Source organism: Ochotona princeps, chromosome 6 (assembly GCF_030435755.1).
Source record: "Ochotona princeps isolate mOchPri1 chromosome 6, mOchPri1.hap1, whole genome shotgun sequence".
NCBI lineage: Eukaryota > Metazoa > Chordata > Mammalia > Lagomorpha > Ochotonidae > Ochotona > Ochotona princeps.
In genome coordinates this window covers 36,442,245-36,468,396 of record NC_080837.1, presented here as the reverse complement: position 1 = coordinate 36,468,396, position 26,152 = coordinate 36,442,245, and the positions used below count along the sequence as shown (strand labels likewise).

Genomic DNA, 26,152 nt, shown 5'->3' with positions numbered 1-26,152 from the left:
CCAACCCAATTCGGAATACAGAAATGGCCTGTTTGTCTAGAACATCACTGATCGTCACACACCAGCCCACACCAATGCTATGGATGGGGACCTCTTTGGCAGTGATGGGTACCATTACCCAACTGTTTGGTGGAGTGGTGGAGTGGTCACATTTGGCAGGGTCAAGACTCTATCCAGCACGCGAGAGAACCTAGTCTGGGGGTAGACTCTATGGGGTTGTGTGGGCCCAACCCTGTGGAAATACAAGTTCCCCTGGTTAGCTCGCAAGCTGGGGTTGGGATGGACTAAGCTAGATGTGACCATGCCACCTGCCATCACACACGGGTGCAGGAACCCAAAACAGTCAGCGCAGGTCAAGGCAGCAGCACCTGAAAGTGCATCCTTTAACAGGATGTGGGGTGGGCCGTGCTGCCACTGGAAGGGGACAGAATGGGCAGGGCTGAACAAACCTTAACTCACAAGAAACAACAGAAATCAGGTTGGAGCACAGGTCATGCCAAGTAGGTCCTTGCACCTACTGATCTGCGTAAGACAGGGATGCTAAGCCACAGCATCTAAGGGGACAGGACAAGAGAGGGGCTCTACCAAGTTGAATCAGAGCAACCACTGGCCTTCACGAGATCTAAGGCTGGGAATAGGCCCAGTTGGGCAGCTAAGGGTATACTCTAGCTGGGTTGAGTTTCCCACCAATGAGCGCATGGGCTGCAAATGGGGCTGCGTTCCGATCAGGATATGAGTGTAATCCCACTAGGCACAAGTGTGGACTGGGAATGGAAGCACCAAGCCGGGCCAGACTCCAACACCATCTGGTGCTCTGCAGGACCAGGGGAAATGTATGACAGACTAGGCTAGGTCTCAGCCCTTACTGAACCATGTGTAAGCTGTATGGGGGTATGGAAGAGCCATGGCTGGGTTGAAACATCCAACAATAAGAACCAGATTGGGTTGAAGAACAGTCAGGAAACACCACTGTTCCTGCTAGGACAGGAGGTGAACTGAACAGGGCTGGCTCATGGACCCACTGGTATGCGCGAAACCTGGCACTGGGAGAGTTTCTGATGGAGGAGCCTGGGAAACTCCTCTGGCAGGACACAGTCCCTGCAGGTAAGCGCAAGAAGCACAATAGGAAACAGCCCAGAACAGGCTATGGAAATTATCCCACTGGTATACACATGGCATGGATTGGGGGCAGACCAGGCTGAACCTGTTCACATCACCCGCTGGTGAGTCCGAGCGCCAGAACAGAGTGTGGTTCGACCCAGGTTCGGTTGCGACACATACTAGTACACAATAAGGAATGCCAAGGTGAGATGAGCCATACCAGATGTGGTTGCAGCGCCCAAACAGCACATGTGATAATCAGGGGGAGGAGGCAAAGCTGACAGGGGAATGTGGGCTCCCCTGCTGGACAACTACTTCAATTGGAAAGCATGAGTCAGGATGGGGGCAGATCAGAATAGGCAGGGCTGTTACACCTGTGGGCCTCATGTGGGCCAGATAAGGGAAGGGCCACAGTGGGCTGACTGTTTCGACTGGTGCAAGCAAAAACTAGAGTGGGTGAGAGTTGGTTGGGCTAGCCGCAGTACTAGCTGGCAGAGGCTGGCACTTGGAGCTAATTCTGTCAAGTCAAATGCCAGAACTACCTGGAGAGTGCATAATCTGGGAGTGAGTGTGGCCTAGAAGGGAAATAGTGGGCACCTCCTTCGGGGCTACCACTCTCATTGGACAGCATGAAGACCAGGACAGGGGCAGGGGTGGCTGTTCAGAAGTGCACCTGCCAGTAGGTGTGTGGGCTGGATAGTAGGTTGGTTGGGTTGAGCTGGGCTTCAATGCCCATCAACACGTGCGAGAGCTAAACAGGATGTGGGACAGACTCAACAAGCCTGCAGTGTGTACTGGCAAGCATGGGAACCAGGGTAGGGAGCAGAACTGGTGGGGATCATGGGGAGTCGCCCCAACCAGGCTGCAGCTCCAACCAGTTTGCGTGAGGACCGAGTATGAAGTGGGCAGGATCGAACTGGACTACAACACCCGCTGGTTCACAAGGAAGACAGGGCTGGAAACAGAACGAACCCAGCAATCCCGACGACCAGCATGAGCATAAGCTGATTGGTGTGACGGACAGTGTCGGACTCTGTACTAGCAAACCTGCGCAAGAATCAGGCCTGGGATCATCTCAGATGAAGTTTCTTTGGAGATCCCTCCAACTGAACTGCTGATCTTAGAACCCCAACCATGAAGAGACTGTCAGCCAGTGGATTATGAATAGGATTCATTGCTATTGGAACTGAGAGATTGGCAGCAATCCAGAACTGATGAACTATCAAAACTGTATAGCAGGACCCTCAGAGCGCGCCTCCCGTTGGGGATCTGGTATGGGTGGGAGGTTGGGTGGGGCTTTTCCCTTTGTTTTTTTCCCTGACCCCAGATACAGGTAAAATGATACTGCTGTGGAAACAATGGTATTACCCACTTTCACCCTGTAGCCCTTGACACTTTGTTCCCTAATCAACTAAGTAAGATTATTAAAAAATAATTTAAAAAAAATAAATAAAATATATATATTTTTAAAAACTCTCTCTATATATAGCTAGTGAAGACATTCATTTTCTATATTCCCAGCTCCACTCTGACTCCAGCTTCCTGCTGGTGCTGAGCCTGGGAGGTAGCAGTGACAGTTCAAGGAATTGGGTTCTTACCTTCATGAGGGAAGACCTGGATCGAGTTCCTTGCTCCTGGCATCAGCCCCACTTGGGTACTTGTTGAGGGCATTTGGGAAATGAACCAGGGAATAGGATCACTCATTTTCTCTGTGGCTTAAATAAGTAAGTAATTTTTAACAACTTTCCTCTAAGCAATTTCCAGGTACACTGGCATACCATTGTGCAAACTGCATTTACCTGCACTAAAATTGCAAAACTGACTATTCACTGTGGCACTGTCTGTGCTGGTAGATTAGGAGCAGCTTGAATTTCATGTATCAGAAGCACATTACTCTGGCATTGCTGTAGGATGAAGATAAGAGGGAGGCTGTTCCCAAGCAGTCACCTGGCCAAGCTCCAAGATTCACTGCAAATGGAAAACCAAGGCATGGGATAGTGTGCAGTCCCCCACCGCTGCAGGTGTGTGTGCATGTAGCTACACTCAGAGATAGCCCAAGAGGAGGTGCAGAGACAGCTGATGGGGTTTATGCTAGCATAGGAACTGGAGCATGTGGGCAGGACAGATGTTCCTGACTAGCTGGTCTTTTGTAACTTGACCTTTTTTGTCCTGTACACTCACATACCACATAGTCCAGGGTCAGGACTGAAGAGCACATCAGAAAGGAAGGGAACATGCTGAATCTCATGTGTGTCCTGTGCTTTGCAACATGGTATATATTCCAACAGGAGGTGGTTTTGAGGAGCAGACTAAAACAGCCCAGAAGTGGGGCTGGGGGAGTTTCTTAGGGAAACTGCATCATGGTATATCCCTCAGCTACAAGGAGGTAGATGCTGCAAAGAATCAACAAAGTGTCAAGAGCAGGTCCTTTGCCACAGGGCACACCTCTACTGGCCACTGGATTTCCCTAACTCCAGCCTTGCCTGTACTCTCCTGCTTGCTTGCTTTCTTTTTTTTTAAGATTTATTTTTATTTTTATTACAAAGTCAGATATACACAGGAGAGAGACAGAGAGGAAGATCTTCCATCCAATGATTCACTCCCCAAGTGAGCCGCAATGGCCAGTGCTGCGTCGATCCGAAGCCGAGAACCGGGAACCTCTTCTGGGTCTCCCATGTGGGTGCAGGGTCCCAAGGCTTCGGGCCACCTTTGACTGCTTTCCCAGGCCACAAGCAGAGAGCTGGATGGGAAGTGGAGCTGCCGGGATTAGAACCGGCGCCCATATGGCATCCCGGGGCATTCAAGGCGGGGACTTTAGCTGCTAGGCCACGCCGCCAGGTCCACTCTCCTGGCTTTACATGATTCTAGGTCAAGTCCAGGCACTTCATTTCTACCTCTGCCATCCTTCTGGTGCCCAGAAGAGTAAGCCCTGGACTGCCTGGGTCTTGGGACTTTGCCCCTGTCTACTGCCCTCTAGGACATGCCAGAGCTGGCCCCATGATCTTGGTTACTCCATCCTGGGACTACCCAAGTTCTAGAAGACAAATAGCTGCCATCTTCACAATTATGAATCACAACCTACACTGGATGATCTGCACATGTCCCATGTCAAAGCAGCGCTGATGACACCCCTGTTCCTTCACAGAAGTACAACTAGAGATCTACAGGACCTCCCCTTCACCACCTTCCTCTCTGTGTTCAGGACTTGCAGAAATCCCTGCCATTCCCAGTATTCCCACAACCACAAGTCCATGCCAAGTACACAAAACCTGAATTCCATCCCATTGTGGATTTCACAACCAATACCTGCAGAACACCTGGACTGGTGGACCATTCACAAAACCCAACCTTGTAAGGTAAAGTCCTTTCCTGTCCATTTTATGGAGGGCGAGACAGTAACTTGATGGGCCACCGGGCTAGTGGTAGGTGGGAGAGTCTGGGAAATGCAAAAATGTCCTCAGCCTGCAGTTCACTGCCTGTGCTGCTCCTCCCTGGCCAGAATTCTGCGTGGGCATCCCTGTGCTGTGGCCTATATGATCGCCAGCAGTGGAGGGGTTTCCCACACACAACAAGGGGAAAGAGGTTGAGTAAATGAAATGGAGGCTGATAAACACTGTAGGTGCACTCAAGAAACTTTAAACACAATCCCTTCTTACTTGCACTATAGGGTCTGAAAACTGCTTCCCTAGAGGTCTAGGCTGGGGTGAGGCTGCAGGTAGAGGCCAAACCATGGCTTCCTCCCCTACAAAGGCCTGTGAGGTCAGTGGGCACCTGGAGACACCTGTGGGGCAGTCACCTCTGCTTCCACTGAGGCTCCCCCCCAGTGCCGGTGGGGAGGGCCACAACTGCTGTCCCCATCCCTCTCACTGGCTCCTCCCCTGGGAAACAGGTTGGATGCAGCTCAAGTTTGCTGTGCTGGGTTTCCGAGTTTGCCATCACCTTTCTGTTTTCTTGGTCTGGGGTGGTGGAAGGGTGTGTTGAGAGGACAGCTGGCAGCAGAGGCTCAGTGTGACCCAGATTCCTCCAGGGACTGGTCCCTGCAGTAGGACCCTGGATAGGTGGTGTTGGGGCCTGGCCTGGTGCCCAAAACCAGAGGTCAGGAGGCAGCTTCTTAACAAGCTCCCCTGCAGAGCTCCTACTCCAGGCCTGCTCACATTGTTCACGGCCCTGTGGACTCAGGGGCAGAGGGAGAGGGGACCACACAAAAAGGCATGGATGCGGCAGCCCCATACCAAGGGAAGAGAAAACCAAGCTGACAGAACAATAGAGCACTGTGGTCCCAGGGCAGTCCTGCTCCAGCCCAGTTCAAGACCCCCACAGGTTCTCACAGTGATAATGCTGGGTAACCAGGAGAAGGTTCACAATGATTAGCCTTCGAGGGCTTCTTATTCCTCTCAGGACACAACTGGCAATGCTGCCCCAAGACCCCTAGCTCTGCCTGCAGGCCCAGACTGCAGCACCTTCTGTACCCCAAATCTTCCAGGTCTGATGCACCCCTGGCACTGGCTGTAAGCTCCTTCTCCAGCTCTCTGCCAATCCAAGCATCAGCTCCTCAGAGGTCCTCCCGAGAGTAGCAGCAGCTGCTGCCATGGGACCAGCCACCATATTGCTTGCTGTGGGATATGGTCACCATGCTGCAGTTTGTGCTTGCTCTTTAGCCTCCATGAGGACAAACTCGGGGGTGATCCTGATGTTTGTCACCCCTCAACACCTGGTCCCCGTCACTGAGTGCTTAAGAAGTTGACTGCCAACCCCCAGCTGACGTTGAACCCGAGAATACCTCCTCGCCTGTCTGATGCCCTTGAATGCAAAGTGGTGCAGTATCTTTCCTGAATCTCACACCTTCAATGACTCCTAAGCAGATGTCCCTCTCCTCCTCCTTCACTTTAGTGTTGCTTGTTTTTGCTTTCTGCTTTTTATTAAAAAGTCTAGGCTTTAAGTGTATCTTCTTCCTGATCCATTACACAGTTAAAATATTAACAGAAGCTAAAAATAGCTGCCGGGGCCTGGCCAACACCATCTGCGAGGATCTCCTTGCCTTAGACGAGGCACAGCCTCACTCATGGTGTGGAATTTCCCGTGGCACTGGCGGAAAAGCAGTCCGGGATGTGTTTGTCAGCAAACTTCCCTGAGACAAAAAGAAGCCAGGATTTCCTGCTAGCAGCTCAAGCAGCCAGTGGGGTCCAACACCTCTCAGCCTGGCCTCAATCTAGCCTTGGCACTAGCTAGGGAACATGGTCAGCCAACACTTCACCAGGGGCAGTCCCGGATCCTCAGTAGTGGGCGGTGGGGGAATGGAATATCAACTCCGAATCACGCATGGTGGCAATCATTGGTTAACGTCTCCATATGAAAACAGCTTTGGGGCCCCAGCTCTGCTCTATAGCATCCACTACCTCACCCCTTGGTAACCCATGCAATACTGATGAAACCCAGTCTCCTGTCTTGTGTCCCTCACCATGTACCCACATTTCATCCACCTGGACCTAAAGCGCCCCAAGCGCCCATCCTTTGATGCAGGCCATGCAGTAGGTGTGTATAGCACGAAGGTGTGAAGAGAACAGCTCCCTGACTGGCAGGGCCCGGGGAGCTACCAGCTGCTTAGCAGGGCTAAGTGGATTCATCTCTGACCACCTTGACGCAGTTTTCACTCCCCCTCGCATGGACTCTCAACCACCCCACTATGTAATCTATTGAGGCATTGTCTGCCCCTGTGAGATGGCTTTTACAACCAACATGAGCTTAAGAGTTAATGTTACTGAGGATGTCCTGGTGAGTGGGCCTTTAACTACACACAGGAGTATAATTAAGTCTGTGCTGTTTACCCATTGCCAGAAAATCTGGCCCAGATATTTATCATGCTTTCTGGGGAATGGCTTGATAAGAGGAACCCTAAAAGTTATCCTGTTACTGTGACCCTAAAGGTCATTCTGCTATGACAAAGAATATAGTTACTATGACCCTAAAGGCCATACTGCTATGACGAAGAATATAGCTACTGTAACCCTGAAGCCTATCTTGCTAAGGCAAAAAATATAGTTACTGTGGTCTTAAAGGTTAGCCTGTCCTTGCAATTCTTTAGAATATAGAAAATGTAGCTGTTTTAGTTGTTTTCATAAAATTTTAGCTAGAGGAAATATAGGGTGATTTCACTAACATCATAAAGAGATATTTTTGATTATTGTTTGATCATTTATGAAGTTGTAAAGCCTGCAGTTGTGGAGGAATGTAATGTTTATAACTTTTTGTCTTAGATCTTCATGTTTTTTCTCTCTTGATGTATTTCTCCCATTTAGTGATAGATAAGTTGTAGAACAAGAATTGTATTAGGAGTGTATTACTGCATAAGATGTGTTGTCTACTGAAAAACTCTTGGTTGCAACGTTGGAATGGATAATGCCTTGCCTAATACTGAAACAATTTGTAGAATTGTCTTTGGAAACACTCACTCACCCATTGTAGAGTTGAAACTTAAATAGAGTAACTTAGCTCATTGCTAACTGCAATTCTTTCCGCCGTTTTTACCCTTGCTTTACTTGTTTGGTTAACAAACTGTGAGCTTACAGACCTATGGCCAACTAATGTCAATAATCCTGATCCCCATAGAACAAGGCCCCAGTCCTTTTAACTCATACAAGATAGGGGTCTGGTTGATACAGATGGCGCCTAGGTTATAGCCCAGACCTGAGGAGAGCAGATGAAGACTGGCAAGCCAAGATAAGCAAGGAATGTGGAATCCTTCCTCAATCCTTTCTCAGGAAGTTGTAAATTGTGCCCCCCTGAAGCTATGTTAATATGCCCCTAAGAAAAAACTTTGTACTGCTTCTGTATAAATAAAGCGGACAGCTTTCTCGTTTTGTCCACTACGATCAAGGAATCTGGTGGTCCGTCTCCTTCTTTCTTTCTACACGCCTCATCCACGCACCCTTCCCGAGCTCCGAACCTCGGCTGGAGCTGGACTCCGGCAATCCTTCTTGGTTCTTGCATGCACTCTTATGTCTACAGGAGGGAACAGCCGTGGTAATCTCTTCTGAGACTAGGTGCCAGGTCAACACTGGTTAAGAGCATCACATCATCATCTTCCTCAGCCATAAGTCAGAATGAAGTATTGATAAGACAACATAGACAACTCTTTGAGGAACTTCATCTCTCTTGTGTCTGACTTCTTTCATATAACATCTTTTAAAAGCTAATCAGCTATAGAAATGACATATGCAGAAAAAAGGCAGAAACAATTATACAAAAACAGCAGGTCCACCTCCTGAATAGGAAACTCCTTAATTTAACTAACTTGACTGAGAAGAGAAATGAATGCAAGAAGACAAAACTCAGCCCCCAGAAACTCTGACTCCAACAGTACTACAACAATGCTGACGGTAGTAACAGCTAAGGTTTATTGAGCACTTATTTTGTGCTAATCTGGGTACTATTTTATACTTACTTATTTGAAGGGTGAAATATTCAAGATAAGAGAGAAAAAGAGGGCCTGGCATGAGAGCCTAATGGCTAAAGTCCTCACTTCGCATGTGCCGGGATCCCATATGGGCGCTGATTCTAATCCCGGCGGCCCCACTTCCTATCATGCTCCCTGCTTGTGGCCTGGGAGAGCAGTCGAGGAGGGCCCAAAGCCTTGGGACTCCCACACCTGCGTAGGAGACCCGGAGGAGGCTCCGGGCTCCTGGCTTCAGATCGGCACAGCTCCGGCCATTGTGGCCATTTAGGGAGTGAATCATCGGACAGAAGAGCTTCCTCTCTGTATATCTCTGACTTTCCAATAAAAATAAATAAATCTTTTGAAAAAGAGAGAGAGAAAGAAAGAGAGAGGAAATGAAATTTTCCCTCTGCTGTATCATTCCCCAAATGGTTGCAACAGCCTGGGTTGGGTCAGGCAGAAGCCAGAAGCTGTGAACTCCCTTTGGGTTTCTGATAGGTGTTCAGGGGCCCAAGCACTTGGGCCATCTTCCGCTGCTTTCCCAAGCCATTAGCAGTGAACTGAATTAGAAGCGGAGCACCTGGATCCCAAACAACGCTCCTGTATAGCTGACATGCTGGCACTGCAGCCATAGCTTACCTCACCACATCCCAACACCAGCTCCCATTTCTAAGTATTAACTTATTTATCACAAATCCTCTTCAGTAGGTACGATTATTGGTCCTGTCCCTATTACAGCCAGAATTACAATACTGCAAGGCCACATGATTTGTGAAAAATTGATCTGAACTTGAACCCAGCCCATCTATTCCACTCCATGTCTTTTCACTGACGACACAGTATGGTCTCCCAGGGCTTCAATCCCTTGACTGGGCCAACAGTGATTTGTGGTTGTATATAAACTAAAATTGAAATGTCAATGAAGAAGTCACAGAACTTGCTTTTTTTTTTTTTAAACGAATTGGTTACTCAATACTATGTCCACTAATTCCATAATGTTATAAATTGTGGCTGATGTTATGTTGGGGTTTTTAATTGATCGGGATGATACTCTGCTGGCTCTACCTTCAGACCAGAGATGGTCTCCCCAAGAAGCCGTTGAACTTATCTGGACAATAAGATACTGGACGCTATGCTTGGTATATGCTTGCAATGAAAGAATATCAACTGAACTTGAACTGTGGCAATGCAGCAAAGTGGAGGAATCCACAATTGGGGGAGGGTTTGGGGAGGGGTGGGGGGGAATCCCAGTACCTATAAAATGTGTCACATAATGCAATGTAATTAATAAACAACAACAACATCAAAGAGTGATTTGTTCATATAGAGTAGTGAAGGTTGTAGAAATGACCTCAGAGATACACAGATTGGCAAGAATTCAAGTCCACAGGTGCACATTTGATTCTTGAGATGTTTAAGTATCATCAGAAACATCAGGTAAGGGCCTGGTATGGTAGCTTAGTGGCTAAAGTCCTCACCTTGCATGTGTCAGGATCCTATATGGGCACCATTTCTAATCCCAGCTGCTCCACTTCCCATCCAGCTCCCTGCTTGTGGCCTGGGAAAGCAGTAGAGGACGGCCCAAAGCTCTGGGACCCCGTACCTACATAGGAGACCTGAAGGAGGCTCCAGGCTTCACACTGGCTCAGCTCCAGTCATTGTAGTCACTTAGGGAGTGAACCAGCAGATGGAAGATTTTTCTGCCTCTCCTCTCTTTGTAAATCTTTCAAATAATAAATAAATAAATCTTTAAAGGAAAAAAAAAAAAATGGTAAGCCCTTTACCTGGGCTTGCTTCACAAGGTTAGCTCCTTCGCCTGTAGGGTCTTAGCTGAAAGGTCACTCACAGGCCTACTTGCTTTTCCAGAGGGTGGCAAGCCACTTCATGGACTCCTCGTCAAATTCAGCACCATATTTGCTTCCTCTCTGGTATTCGCCATGTGTGATGAGGAAAATCACATACTTGCTTTTTCTGCCCCCGGGGTTTTCCCTTTGCTAAGGGAAGTAGCCTCGTCTGTCTGGCTGGCTTGCTGAGTCCCAGCTCAAGAAGCCCATCTGTGTTCAGGTGACAGTGTTCCCAGGCAACACAGGTGCAGCAAGTCCAGGACAGTGAAGGCCCCTTGCTCCCCTGCACATTCCCAGCTCCTACCTGGAGGCCTGGCTGCCAGGAGCTCATTCCTTATTGACTGAACTTGTCCATGGCTGCAAACAACCTGGATAGTAGTTGGTAGCTCCTACTGCTGTGACTCAAGGCTCAGCTTTGGGCCCTGCCTGCTCCACTGCTGCAACCCAAGGAGAAGATACAAGGGTATGGTGATGAAGTCCCTGGAGACCTACAGCTGGGAAGAGGCAATGGACAAAGAGGAGGTATGAAGGCTTTTAACTGCTATCAGGTCAAAAGACTAAGAAATGAAGTGAACTGCTGGGGAACTTGATCCCAGTCACAGGATGGGGAGTCAGTGTTAGGAGCAGCACCTCGGAGAAAGGCTGTGGGTCCAATGTGCTCCAGTGACCAGAGTGCAGTGCTGTGGATAAGCTGGCCTAGTTGTGGGAGGCACCTATAATGGCATGGTGACCAGAATGGGGGTGTAGCCAGTGCTGCTTTACAATTTGCCCTACCCTTTAATTTTATTATTATCTCATATATATATATATATATGTATATATATATATATATATATTTTTTTTTTTTTGGTAACACTGCCAGGGCAAATCCTTGGTGTATTTGTATCCAGGGGCACCAGAGAGGCCCCTCTTGGGAAAATTGAGAGATTTAGTGCTGATGCCCACAACCTCTGGTTGCCTGTTGGCCTCCAGCTCCTGACCTGCCCCAGGACCTGTCAACCACCCATGGCTCTGCGTAGGCTTCCTCCAGGGTCTTTGTAGGCCAGAACCTGCTAATAAAGCACTCCAGGCCTCCTCTGTCCAGTAGGAGAAAACCCACATTGCGTATGTGTGCATGAGTGTTTTCCTCTCAAGTCCCTCTCGCGGCTAAGGCCTGAGAGGGGAAGTCATTATTATCTAGACATCTCTCCCTGTCCTCTCTCCTTTCCTGGGTAGCCTTCAAAATCCGGTCTTTTGTCTCTAAAGTTCATACAACTTGTCAAGTAGCTGTGGCTGCACTTCCCTGATTACAGGCTGTTTTCGTCTTTCCTATCTTTTCCTGCACCCTTATTTATCACAGCTTGCTTCCCTACTTGGTCGGTTCTTTTGTGATGTTATGTTTGGGTGCCCCGGCTGTGCCTGTGGGTTTCATCACAGCCTGCACATCCTGAGCTGGCAGGAATCACACATCTTTCCTATTCTTGAGGGCCTTACTTAACATGGCCAAGTCTAGGAGGCCTTAAAGATGCATGTGGCTACTGAAAGGTCAATCAATGACTCTGAAGCTTCTGTCGTGGTCTGTTACTTGCTAGATCCTCCCTGTTTTGTATCCTCTTGATTACTGCTTTTGTTCGGTTCTTTCATCATCACCATCTTGTCAGTTCCACGCTCCAACTTAGAATGAACGGACTGGGACAAGGACTTAGACATCAGGAAAACACATCCTCAGATTTCCACCTGATATGCTGTCAATGCAGGCAGAATATGCAGAGGCAGTGAGAAGTGGACACCTACGGCCTCTTTTTTCTAGAGCTATTCAAATTTTAAGAGGAAAAAAAGTATTTTTGATATCACAGTCAAGTCTATTGAGAGCTACACAAAGTCTCCTACTCTCTTGGGCCCGGCGGCATGGCCTAGCGGCTAAAGTCCTCGCCTTGAAAGCCCCGGGATCCCATATGGGTGCCGGTTCTAATCCCGGAAGCTCCACTTCCCATCCAGCTCTCTGCTTGTGGCCTGGGAAAGCAGTTGAGGGCGGCCCAATGCATTGGGACACTGCACCCGCGTGGGAGACCCGGAAGAGGTTCCAGGTTCCCGGCTTCGGATCGGTGTGCACCGGCCCGTTGCGGCTCACTTGGGGAGTGAAACATCGGACGGAAGATCTTCCTCTCTGTTTCTCCTCCTCTGTGTATATCTGGCTGTAATAAAATGAATAAATCTTAAAAAAAAAAAAAAGTCTCCTACTCTCAGCTAACTGCAGGAATAATTAGTTTTGGCTAATAAAGCCCCTCCAGAATGCTACCATGCCGGGTAGATCGACAGGTCCATCTGCTACTACACCAGAATTTTTCAAAGCATTATCTTCCTTAGGTGGGAACTTTTGTGATAGCAGCCACATCCCAGAGACGTGTCCCAGATAGCTGAGAACACAGAGCTCCTTACACCGAGTTCTGAGATAAATCCCAGGTTCCATCTACATCCAGTGTGGCATAAGCGATAGTACTGGAAGCACATGGTTCAGGGGCTGGAACAGGAGATAGGAAATGAAAATAAGGATGTGTGAGGAGACGAGTGATGTTCTCTTTTCTGATCACGTGTCAAAACCCTGGCTGCCGTTACCAATGCAGCACAAAGAGCCCTCCAAGGAATGGCTCAGCTGAGGTTTCACCTGCCTGCTTCAGCAAGACAAGTTAGAAAAAAAATCACAAGAAGTAAAACGTCCTTCTATTGGCCAATAAAATACAAGAAAAGGTTCCAGAGGCATTTGTAGGACTTGCAGCTAGCCATTCCTTGATTAGAATATTATTACAAACTCATCAGAACATTTGCATTCCTGCCTGATGGGAAGTCAACATTTTATATGGCCAAATAATGAAACCGACATCTTTTTTTTTCTGTTCATTATAATAAAATTGAAGGAGCATTTGAAGGGTAACAGGTGTCCATGTGTAGTGTGGAGCACACTAAAAATCACTCCCAAACCAACTCACACATGTGGCTCCTGACGTGGCCCCTCAGCTGACGGGTCCTTCCCTAGAATGCTGATGCAGAACTCACTGAATCCCTCAGTGCTCCACTGCAAGGAAAGGGGGCAGGGAATGCAGCCCTGACCACACAGTTGCTCTCAGAGTCTGCTGACGGGGCAGGCTGAGCTAAGGCACAGTATAACTGCCACAGGCCACTCCAAATACCCACGTGGGTTGGCCATGGACTGCCTCTAACAGCATAGATTGCAAATGTCGGGTGGTTTCTGCGGTCCCCGAGTAACTAGTTCCTGGATCCAGGCTTTGCCTATCTCCACTGGATCCTCAGCGAGGAAGCACAGCATGGAACTGCTCACCCACTGCAGGTCTGGCGTCAAGCTGACGGGAGAACTGTTTCGTGGGGTGCCAGGATCTCCCTGGGGTGCTCAGCAGTCACCTCACACCCCCCTCCTTCCCACCCGCCTCTCCAGTGACACCACCTACCCTGCTTGGTCTGTATGGTCACCACAGAAACTAGAGGTCTGGGCTATCAGGAGTAGTGGGACGTTTTCACAGTTCCCACCAGGCCCTGCTTTTCTGGAGATGTGTTAGAGATTGGGGGACCCAGGGCTGGCTTCTGGAGGCTTCTGATAGTGTTTAGGTTTAAGTGGGATAATAAATGTTAAACAATAAGCACAGCATAGACACAGAGCAGGGACACTCAGTACCTGAGACTATTACACTACTATCAACCCACATCTCTGCGTGAAAGGGGTACACTTGCTGAAGGGAACCGGGGGCGGGGTTAATCCATCAGCTGCACTGTAGCCAAGAGAGAGGCAGGAGGATGGTAAAGTCCTCGGGAGACGTCTTAGATGTCTACGGGGCCACCTAGTCTCTCATGCAGGGTTGATGCTGATTCCTGGTGAGGCGGAGCTGGAGAGAAGCACTGAGCAGAGCAACAGCAACAAGAGAGCAGGTGGCACTACAGGCAGCAGCATAAGGTGGAGTAGCTTTCAATTATGGTGTATTTGTTGCAGTAGAGTGTTGGCTGACTCTAGCCACCAGCTTTGTGTTTAATGCCATGTGGCTGCCAGCCTGAGGAAGCTGCTGTGAGCGACAGAGCTGCCACACTTTGCAGCTTCAGATGCCTTGCTGGCAGTTGCTTTGTCCCTGAGAGCAGTGGGGACTGGCAGACTGACTGGAACTATACGTGCTATTTCTGTGCATAGGATGTGAGCAAGTACAGGCCACAGTAAGTCACACCAGGATATGAGTCAGAATCTACTATAGAGCACTAGGATGAACCCATCTTCAAAGCATGCTGAAGGCCTTATGTCATACTGCAACCTGATTCAACAGGAGCTATGACTGATACAAATACTAAGCAAAAGAAAAGGCCAAAGAATGTGGCCAATTAGGATTAGCCAAAAGCCCACCAACGAAAAGAAATAAGATACTGTGGGATCCAAACTCCAGAGGTCTTAAAATTAAAGATAAAAAGAGGCCTGGCATGGTAGCCTAGTGGCTAAAGTCCTTGCCTTGTATGTGCCTGGATCCCATATGGACATCATTTTTGTACCCTGGCTGTTCCACTTCCCATTCAGCTCCCTGCTTGTGGCCTGGAAAAACAGTAGAGGATGGCCCAAAGCCTCTAGTGGATATGTGGGACCCTGTATCCACGTGGGAGACCTGGAGGAGGTTCCTGGCTCTGGATTGGCTCAGCTCTAGCCGTTGCAGCCACTTGGGGAATGAACCCTGAAGATAGAAGTTCTTTCTCTCTCCTTCTCTCTGTAAATCTGCCTTTCCAATAAAAATAAATAAATCTTAAAAAAAAAATTAGAGATAAAAAGAACATTCATCAGAACCATATCATTTTCCAGTACACTTAAAGATAAAAGGAGTGAAATAATACAGACAACTCAGAAAAGCTGTACAATATGACTAGCTTCATTTTCCTCTTAATTTTTTTTTAACCTGTTGCAGAAGAACTTTCCTGGGCCAAATTAAAGATCCTGGGCTGGCCCTTAATAATAACAACAAATTGTTTGAGGTAGGCATTCAGTGCAGTGATCAGGGCGCCTCTTGGAACACACTCATTCCACCCAGCAGTGTCCATTTCTAGTTCTGGCTCTGCTTCTATGTCCGGTTTCCTGCCAGTGGACAGCCTGGGACACAGCAGCTGTCGGCTCATGTGGTGGGGTTCCTGCTGCCCATGGGGGAGACACAGACTGAGTCCTGAGCTTCCGCTTCAGTCTAGTCTAGTGGTGGGCATTAGAGGAGTGAACAGCAGACACGCACTCACTCTCTTTCTCAGTCTTTCTGTTTTTCAAATAAATAATAACAAATAAACAGTTTTAAACTTACTGGCACGGAGTTATAAACATATATCAAAAGCATGATTGTCTCAGGGTTGGCACTGTGGCTCAGTGAGTTAAGCCACTGCTTTTAGCACTGGCATCCCACATGGGCACAGATTCACGTCCCAGTTGCTCCACTGTCTATCCTGGCTAAGCAGTGGAGGATGGCTCAAGTCTTTGAACCCCTATACCCATGAGGGAGACCTGAAAGAAACTCTTGGCTTCTGGCTTCAGACCAGTCAGCTTTGGCCATTGTGACCATTTGCGAAACGAACCAGTAGATGGAAGATCTCTCTGTTTCTCCCTCTCTTTTTTCTCTGTAACTCTGCCTTTCCAATTAGAAAATATATATATGTTTTTTCCAATTAAAATATAAATATATATACATTTTCTAAAAAGAAAAAAAGTTTGTAAGGAGCCAGAAAAACCCATTCAGTGTGTTTAGTGCAGTGAGATTTTCTTAGGCTTTCATTCACATTTGAATCCTTTATAACAAACATCTGTTGCTTTTGTAGCGGAGGATAAGACCAACAAAGATATCTATGACAGAATTAGCCTGGTTGTTTTCTATATAGCCTCCCTATATACCTATGGATGCTGCATCTGCAGATTCAACCAACCAAGGAGAAAATATCTGGGCAAAACCACTGTGCATATCAAACATGTCCAGAATTGCCTTCCTGCCATTATTCCCTAAACCAGATGTAAACGGGTGTCAGAGGGCATTGTACCGGATGTTGAACATTGTACTAGATGCTGTAAACCAGGGATGATTCAGAGTGTACAGTAGGATGTGTGCACATTAGACTTATGTACATTACTGGGCAGGAGGGCTGCGAGCATCTGTGGATTCTGGTAACTGACCAGGGTCCCAAGGCATGACTGTCACTACCAGGGTCTTGGAGATCCCAGCCTAGCCTGATGGCAGAGTCCCTCAGAGAACCAGGGGAGTCCCCCCTCAGGATAGCCTCATGTGGGCAGTAGGGCAGGTACCTCTGCAATGCCTTGAGAAAGCTGAGCTCATGGCACGAGAAGCCCTTTGTTCACCCTTGCCCCTGGACTCCTGCCTGGCTGTAACAATGCTCCTGCTTTCTGAGCTGAAGGCCAAGCCACTGGCATGTGGTGGCCGTAACCATGATGATCCCAGACAGGTGCTGTGTGGCCTTGGCAGGCCTGTACATCTCAGTAGGCCATGGCTTTGCCATTCAAGGGACTGAAGGAGTGACAGCAGCCATCCATGTGCCCCACTGCCTCCTTCTCACCAAAGCCTTCCAGAACCACCTCTGCACGTCAAGGACCGGGAGCCAGGGAGAATTGCTTGCCCTGCATTGTGGTTGCAAGGCTCCACCCTCACTCCCCAGGAGCCAGACATTTCCTTTCTGTTAGAGAGCTATGTCCAGGCACCTGCCCTGTGGTCCCTGTCTCCAGCAGGGCAGGGGAGATGACAGGTGCAGCTCTAGAATCACGGCCTCAAGGCCCTGCCCTCTAGAGGCTGAAGCAACCCTTCAGCCCTGACCTCGTGGCTCAAGCACTTTTCCCTCTTCACAGGTCACTTGGGAGAGTTGCCCAGGTCCTCCTCCCCAGCCAGAGCATCCCTTAGGTAATTCCTACTCTTCCCCAGAGCCTGGTTCTTTCAGGGAGCTTCCCCAGCACCTCCAGGCAGACCAGGGCCCTAATCCCTGCACCTTGCTCTAGGGTCCATGTCTCCTAGGATTTATTCCAGCTCATCACCTGTTTCTCTGGATTTATTCCAGCTCATCACCTGTTTCTCTGTGTGGTCACTGGGCCACTGCCTGCTTTCTTTACCAGAGTAGAGGCTTCTCCCTACCAGGAGCTGCCTCCAGACAGATGCCCAGTGAAGCCGTGCTGTGTGGGAAAGAGCTGTAGGTGCTCAGGGTTGGATGTGTGTGGGGACAAGGGAACCCAGGCTGTGGGAGGAGGCCTCTCTCTCTCCCTCTGAGCCCCTTCCTCCTGTGTTTCTGTCCTAGGTGGATCCCGATGGCAGACAAGAGTTGAAAAGCATTCAGAGGATGTGGCTAAGATCCAGAAGGGTTCACAGTTGGAAGGGCAGAGATTCTGATGTGCTGACCTCCAGTTTGTTCCCAGGCAGGGTGCCTGCAGCTGCCCAGGAACATGGGAAGACAGGATGGCAGGCTTTGCCAGAGATGACAGGGTTAACAGGGTTGGGTGGGCACTGACCTCGGCTGATGCGCTGCTTCTCCCCGGACAGGATGCCAGGGCTGTCGATAATGCTGATGCTCTTCAGGACCTGGTTGGGCAGCTGGGAACACATGAACCTGAAAGACACAGGTCAAGCTGAGGTCAGAAGCCAGGCCTGGCAGAGTGCTCTAACTGAGGACCCTTCCCAATGCCTCCCACACAGCAGGGACTTGGAGAAAGCTGACAGCAACCTCAGTGGGGCCACAGAGAATAGATTCTAGGCCGCAAGACAGGGATGGAGTGCACATTGGCATCTGCATCTACCTACCAGCTGACTCTGTACTATTAGTTTTTACCTGAGCTAACATTTCTCAGACACTGAAGTATTGCATGAACATCATCTCCTGTAAGAGGGTACTTGTTGAACCAACAAGGAAGAAATCATCATCACCCTGACGGGGGTTAGGTAACTTGCTGGAGTCACTCTAGGTTGTAAAAATCTAGGTCGGAAAGCCCATGAGCCTCTCCTCCCCTCCTCCATGCCAGGCACCTGTGTCTCTGCATTCAGGCATCTTACGTGCTGTCAGGGCTCACGGTGGCACTGGAACTCTGTCTAGGCCCTTCCCTCTTGCCAGCCTGAATGTTGAAGGAGGTCCCAGACTCTGTTTCCATGCCCCAGGGAATCAACAAGCAGCCTCAGGCCCAAGGAGAAGCTGGCAGCTGTGAGCCACACCCCTGGTCTTCCAGGTACATAGGGGCCCTAAGAGATCCAGCCAAGGGTGGAATTTGGAAAAGACCCTAGCTGAGCATCTCCAAGTCTCCAACCCGCCTGGTACCATACCTTCTGACCCCCATCCTGCCTGCTACAGCCCCAGTCAGCTGCCTCTGGCCCACAGAAGTATGGTAGCGTGGGAGGAAAACTCAGAACTGGAGAGCAGAAGACCTGAGCTTGAGTTCTCCCTGGCCTTGCCCAGGCACTGTCTAAGGGCTCCTGGACTAGGGCCTACTGATCCTCGTGTGTAAAGGGGATGTCTGGACAGGCACTGGTGACGTCCTTTGTTGACTCTCACTGTGTAATTCCAAGCACAAGGAGGAAGTTCCCTCCCCTCCCCTGCAATGGTCCCTGAAGACAGGCACCGTGTGCCGTAAATGGCTGCTTGCATTCTCTGTACGGCAGAAAGCTCAGAAATGCTTGGCACCAGCTTAGTTCTTCCCTTCAGTGCAAGTGGTAGGAATAGTCAGAAGGCAAGCATGCCAGTAATTTGGGGTGGGGAGGCTGCCAACCTACAGAGTGCATATGGCAGGGTACAGCTCAGGGGGCACTCTCTGGTGGGCTAGGGACGGCAGGCCTGAGCCCAAGATGCTATTATCCACGCTTCCACACAACTTTCTCTGAAGGTGCTCAGGACAAGTTTTTCACACATTCTGTCTGGTAGTGTCAAAGACACAGGGAGAGGAGATATCCCAACCTTTGGGTTAGGAGGAAAAGCAGAACAGAAAGCACTTGTGACATCTGGAGGCTATGCCTGACTGTCTGGCTGGCTGAGGCTTGATACCCCAATGGAACTCAATATTTACAGTGAAAAACCCCTAATGCTGGCAAAAGGAGTCAGGGATCAGGTTGTGTCACAGTGGGTAAAGCCGCTGCTTGTGATACTGGCATTCCATATGAGTGCTGGTTTGAGCCCAAGCTGATTCACTTTTGATCCAGCTCTCTGCTAATGCACCTGGAAAGGCATAGAGCACCACCCAAGTCTCCCACATGGGTGGCAGGGGCCCAAGTACTCAGACCGTGTTCTGATCCTTTCCCTGGTACATTGGCAGGGAGCTGGATTGATTCAAATCAGGCTTGTATGTGATACTGGTGCCACAGGCAGTGGTTTAACTTGGCTGTGCCACAGTGCCAGTCCCAGTGATTGGCATTTTAAAAATAAGACTTTTAAAAGCCTCAGAAAGCACTCATATCTATAGTAGGCTTGGCAGTAAAAACAGGCACAAGCATTTGCTGACCTCTCACAGTATCAGACTTGCAGCATGCATTTTCCATGTGTGTTAATTTTATCTTGACCTCCACTTTACAGGAAGGAGATAAGGCAAGGCTTACTGAGTCTCACGCTGACCTAGCTGGCAGTTCCAGGTATAGGTTCCTAACTGCTATGCTGCTCCCAGTGTTGCCACAACCACTGCCAGGATCAGGAGTGGGTGTAGGACAGCTCCCCGTGGCCTAGGAGCACACACAGCCCTGGAGCTCCTCACTGAGGTACCTGGGGCAGCTGGTTCCCTTCCATAGTGATGCATAGTAGGCAGATGTGGACTGGAGCCTGTCTCCCTTGTCACTGGCCCTGTGACACTGCACAGTCTCTGAGTGACCCTACCAGCCCCCAGGACTTCCAGGTTGATGCCAAGGTTCAGGTAAATATAAGCTCACCGCAGAGGGAACCCAGGGCCATTTCATAGCACCTTGCTGGACTCCAGCTTATGATGGGAGTACACCTAGAGGGCTGAAGCACAATTTCCTAAACAGGAAAGCAAATAGACAAAAATCTACCAAGATTTTGACAACTAAATTACAAGAATTACTATGACCAGGCCTGGTATGGTAGCCTAGTGGCTAAAGTCCTCACCTTGAATGCTCTGGGATCCCAAATGGGAGCCGGTTCTAATCTCGACGGCCCTGTTTCCCATCCAGCTCCCTGCTTGTGGCCTGGAAAAGCAGTCAAGGACAGCCCAAAGCCTTGGGACCCTGTACCTGTGTGGGAAACCCAGAAGAGCCTCCTGGCTTCTGGTTTTGGACTGGCTCAGCACCGGCCATTGTGGCTGCTTGGGGAGTGAATCAGTGGATGGAAGATCTTCCTCTCTGTCTCTCCTCCTCTCTGTATATCCGACTACACAATAAAAATAAATCAATCTTAAAAAAAAAAAAAAGAATTTCTATGACTAGCAGCCTAACATCCTGTGCCCAGAAAGAACTCATTGCACATCCAGATGATGCAAAAGTCCCTGGCTGGGGCCAGTGTGTGATATACAGGTAAAGTAGTCACTTGAAATATTGGCATCACATATGGGTGCCAATCTGCTCCACTTCTGACCCAGCTCCCTGCTAATGTGCCTGGGAAAACAACAGAAAATGGTCCAAATGCTTGGGCCCCTGCACCCATGTGAGTGACCCAGAAGCACCTGGCTCCTAGCTTGGGACAGGCCCAGCTCTAGCAGTGTGACCATTTGAGGAGTGAACCAGTCAATGAAAGATCTCTCTAACTCTGCCCTTCAAATAAATAAAAAAAAAAAAAAAGTGAAAATTTCTGTAGCTACCTCTCCTATTAAGCCGTACAAAATGATCCCTTTTAGGGGTAAAACATGGTCGAAGATAGGCAATGCGTCAATCTACATCTGTATCTTTGTGAATCTTCCCTGATGGATATGGGACAGGCCTTGTGCAATGTGCCAGCTGGGAAGGGATATCAAGCAACAGCCTGGGGAGGAAAGCTGGTTTTCTAGAACATCAGGACCAGCAATGCACAGGCAGCTGCCAATCAAGAACAATGTTTTAACCACTGGGGCCAACATAATCCTGAGGTGAAAGATTCCTGGGAAAAGCTTCTGCAAGTTTACTTTGGATACATAAACCACAAAAAAAATCCAGATCTTTCCCTGGACTAAAATGAAACAATTCTACTGGGGAATCAAAATTGATTCCTGGCATGAGTTCACTTTTCTTCATCAACGCAGCCAAATTAGCTTGCCTGCCAGCAAGTGCCTGATTGATGCTATGTACCTGTAATGAGGCTGTTTGTTCTTTTCAAAGATGGATTTTCTATTTGTTTGAAAGACAGAGTTACAGAGAAAGAAGAGACAAGAGAGTTGGGGTCTTCCATCTACTAGCTCACTCTCCAAATGGCTGTAGGTTGAAGCCAGGAGCCATTCTCTGCTCCTTTCCCAGGCACATTAGCAGGGAGCTGGATCAGAAGTAGAGCAGCCAGGATTTGGGAGGCTGGCGTCACAGGTGGAGGCTTAACTTGCTATATCACAACATTGGCCCCATGAGTCTATTTTAGAAAAGCTCCCCATGGTAGGTATATGATACACAAAATTCAAGAACTATCACTGATTGCAACCTCAGAGAGTAATAAATAGAGATATGCCTGTATATTCTCCAATGGCTAAACCCTGGCACTGGCTCCCTGGCACCATCATCAAGGCTCACTCCTCCAGCAGAGATCTAGATGGACTGTCTACACTCCTCCAGCTCAGAAGCAAACTTTGTAAGGTCAAGTCCAAGGACTGGGGCCTAAAGTGATTTTCCAATGAGAAACAGAGACAAGGGAGAAATGAGATATCAAGCTTCTTGTATAGAAGACTGAAACCTACAACTGTACTTGATTGCAAAACAAAAAGTAAACAATTATCCTAGGTCATAAAACTAAATCCATATATACACACGCCACCATTTCAGCAAAGTAGACTGAAGGAGAAACATCACATCCACCTCTGAAGCAGACAGCATGGGGCACCTCTCAAAGTGAACTGGGCTCTCAGGTCTCTCCCAGGCCCCACAGGTCATGCCCACCTGCTGCTCCATGACAGGCAACTGCTTCCTGATAACAAACTCTGAGTGTCACCCTGATAACAAACTCTGAGTGTCACCCACACTCAGGAGCTCCTGGATCACACAAACCTGTCTGGCGGAGGCCAAGATGTGCCATTCAAGCTGTTGCCTTGGAACTCTTTCCATCCTGACTCCTGTGGAATTGTAATCATTCAACGCCCAACTCTGGCATCTTGCCTCCATTTCCTTCTGATGGACACCCTCAAGCACTGGCCCAGAGAATTCAAATGTCAAAACTTCCTCTTTTGCTGGAAGAATCTGAAACGTTTACGCAGGGTCACTTTGGGGGCGGGGTTGGGGTGGGGTGGGGTGGAAAGGGCGGGGAAGGAGGAACCTGTCTCCATTTCTCAAAAAAAAAAAAAAAAAAAAAGGTGGGTAGGGGGAGAAAGAAAGAAAGAAAGAAAAGAAAAAGAAAAAGAAAAATGCCTGGGTTGCTAAAATTGAGATGTCAATGAGCTAATCATAGGTTGTGGTTAGGACTTGGTTTTTTGTTTGTTTGTTTGTTTGTTTTTTGTTTTTTGTTTGTTTTTTTGTTTTTGTTTTTTAACATACTGGTTACTCAAAACCATGTCAATTCCATAATATTGCAAATTGCTGTTGATGTTATATTGGGACTCTTAATTGACAGTGAGGATATTATACCAGCTCTGACTTCGGACCAGAAATGGTCTCCCCAAGAAACTGTTCAACCCATCTGGACAATAAGTAGCTGGACTCCATGCTTAGTATATGTTTGCAAGGAAAGAATCTTGATTGAATTTGAACTGTAATGCTGCATCAAGGTGGAGGAATCCACCAGGGGGGAGGGGAGGGGGAGGGGTGGGGGAGATTCCCAGAACCTATGAAACTGTCACATAATGCTAAATGTTAATAAAAATTTAAAAAAAAATGCCTGGGTTGCTATCTTTGGGAGCAGGACGCAGGTGTTAGCTTGCAGGTGTCACTGGCTATGACCTGGGCATGTACTTAAAAGGCTGTCTGAGACATCCTGGGAGGGGCAGAGGGTCCATCCAATGCCCTGTGACCCTGTTGCAGTGAGATTCTGTGACTGTGGGGGTGAGGAGGTGGGGAAGGGTTCCCAGAACACACCCTAGCTGCCTTCCTCCTTGGAGTTGGATTTTGACCCAGCTCCCAGGAAGTATGCTATGGGAGAGGAGGTTGGGCCCATCAGTGCTAGCCTGAGGACAGACACGCCCTCAAGGATGCTGTGGTTATAGCCACGCCCCTGAGCACCCAGCAAGGATCCTCTCCAGCAACTTTTATGTGCCAAGCACTGCTCAGTTAGGCTGTTACCTACTGTGCACACAGCCGCCCCACCCCTCATACAGCTTCCAGGACAGCGGGGAGGACACAGACTCCTCGGCAGGTGCACCACAGAGGTGCAGGGAGGCAGTCAAGGGGGAAGGGGACTGGAAGTCTGGTCCTAGTCCTCAGCAAGTCACCTCTTTGCTTTCAGTCTTGGCAACCCCAAAAGTTAGTGTCCCTGAAATGACCTAAGCCCTACCCAAGGTTGTAGTCCCCGCCGTCTTCACCATCTCTGCTAGAGGGTCACATAAGGAACACCCTCAAAAAGAACAAGAAGAGGCCACGAACAGTGATTCTCAGCCCACATACCACACCCTCTGGCAGGTCAGTGTAGTGGTAACCAGCAGGCCTGGGTTCTGATCCCAGCATGCCCACTTCTGGGCTGAATGGCCGGGTATAAGTTAAATTAACTGCTCTACCCCTCAGCCCTCCTCTCTTCCCTGGGAACCTTATAGCAGCTCCAGCACCCAGTTTCTGCAAAGAATTTAGAGCTAATGTATGAGTAAAGTTCAAAGCAGTTCTTGGCATGCAGGAAATACTCTCTCACTATTTGCTCATTTTCTGTGCATTACTTGGAACTCCACTAACCCTGGATGACATGCTGTGTGGATTATTTTTTGGCAAGTTTCAAATTCTGAGATCATGAGCCTTTCCATGCGAAATTGCTCCCGAATACTTTTCTGTCTTTGTCTGCTGTGTGTTTGGGTTTTGAAAGAAAAAACAGTTGCTGGGAAAGCAAAATATGTGCCCAAATCAATGATTCTACTAACCACTCTTCCCCAGGCCACCCCCTGTGAATGGGACTCTGAAAAATTTGACAGCTTACTTCTGTTGATGCCTTTGTCTGGGCAGGGTGGGGTCATGCAGGGCAACGCCCCTTGGGATTTCAGAGCAGCTTGCCACACACCCTGCATCCTGTGTTTTCCGGAGCCTCCGGAACCTTGCAGGGCCAGCCCTGGGACAGGAAGTCTGCCTCTTGCCTGCCCTACTGAAGTATCTCCTCCACCCACCACTTCTGCACTTTGGTCCCAGACTGAGGGATGCAGGGAGCTGGCTGGGCTTCATGTCCCCCACAAGGAGCAGCTGAATTCTCATAGTCTGGGCTAACATGAATGCTTCCCTTCCCTACCTAAAGCTGAGGAGCAAACTCGCCCTGGGAAGAGAATCCTACAGGCTGGACATAAGCTTCCAAGTAGTGGTCTGCAAATGACCGTGAGCCATGTGGTACGACCAGTCCTACCCATACCTTGCCTGATACCTTTTTAGGGGTCCCAGCCTCCCTGCAAGAAAAGCTCCTCAGGAGAATCCTCTGTGCTCAGCACCAGACAGCTTGCCAACCTGACAATGCTGGCCCATAAAGCCTTTACAGTCTCTCCCAGGGAAGCATCCCTAGGGGAAGCCTGCTGGGCTACCTACTCTCACAGCACCGAGGATTAAAACCTTGTGGGGAATTTTACCCATGTCACACCCAGCAGACCCTTTCTCTAGGAGACAAGAGAGGAGGGATGGAGAAAGGCAGGAAGAACTGGACCCCGCTCCCTTAGAAGCCCCAGTCTGAGCACAGACTGCAGACTCAGCTCTCGGCTCTTTTCCTGAGCCACCTGCCTGGCCTACCTTTGTGTTCTCTCCATTAAACCACGTAGCCTTGTTCTCCTCAGTGTGAATGCCATGGCACCCTCTCAGATTCTGTCCAGAGAGGTGCCCATCTGTTCTGACAGATGCTTTATCCCATTCTACCTGCTCCCTTGCTCACCAGTGCTCTCTGTCTTGCATTCCAATTCCTTATTGCATCAAGACAAGGGCCCATCCCACCCTTTTCTGTGAGCAGTGCCTTGGCCTGTGGGGAGGATCAGTCCTTGCTTTTGAAAACATCTGGAAGGGAGAAGTGCAGCCCAAGGCGCCTGCGTGTCAGCACTCCTGTTACTTCCTCTCCCTGTATGTGCTCCCTCCACTGCTCCCTGCCTCTGCCCCTCCAAAACCCCCTCACCCAACACACCATTCCAAAGAAGCAGGTGGGGGCCGGTTGGTATCCTGGTTGCTCCACTTTCCATCTAGCTCCCTGCTTGTGGCCTGGGAAAGCAATTGAGGATGGTCCAAGGTCTTGGGACCCTGCACCAATATTGGAGACCCAGAAGAAGCTCCTGGCTCTTGGCTTTGGATTCACTCAGCTCCAGCCAATGCAGTTACTTGGGGAGTGAACCAGTGGATGGAAGATTTTTTTCTCTGTAAATCTTTCCAATTAAAATAAACAAATATTGGGCCCGGTGGCGTGGCCTAGCGGCTAAAGTCCTCGCCTTGAACGCCCCGGGATCCCATATGGGTGCCGGTTCTAATCCTGGCAGCTCCACTTCCCATCCAGATCCCTGCTTGTGGCCTGGGAAAGCAGTTGAGGACAGCCCAAAGCT

At 49.1% G+C, this 26,152-nt stretch overlaps 1 protein-coding gene across 1 annotated transcript in view; it reads right to left on the bottom strand.

Moving 5' to 3' along the window:
• Nucleotides 1-26,152, bottom strand: part of EHD4 (EH domain containing 4) — an 81,157-nt gene that overhangs the window by 31,236 nt on the left and 23,769 nt on the right. Inside the window, exon 3 of the mRNA XM_004578154.2 lies at nt 17,876-17,973. Coding sequence (XP_004578211.1) covers nt 17,876-17,973 — 98 coding nt within the window. The remainder of the gene's footprint in view (nt 1-17,875; nt 17,974-26,152) is intronic.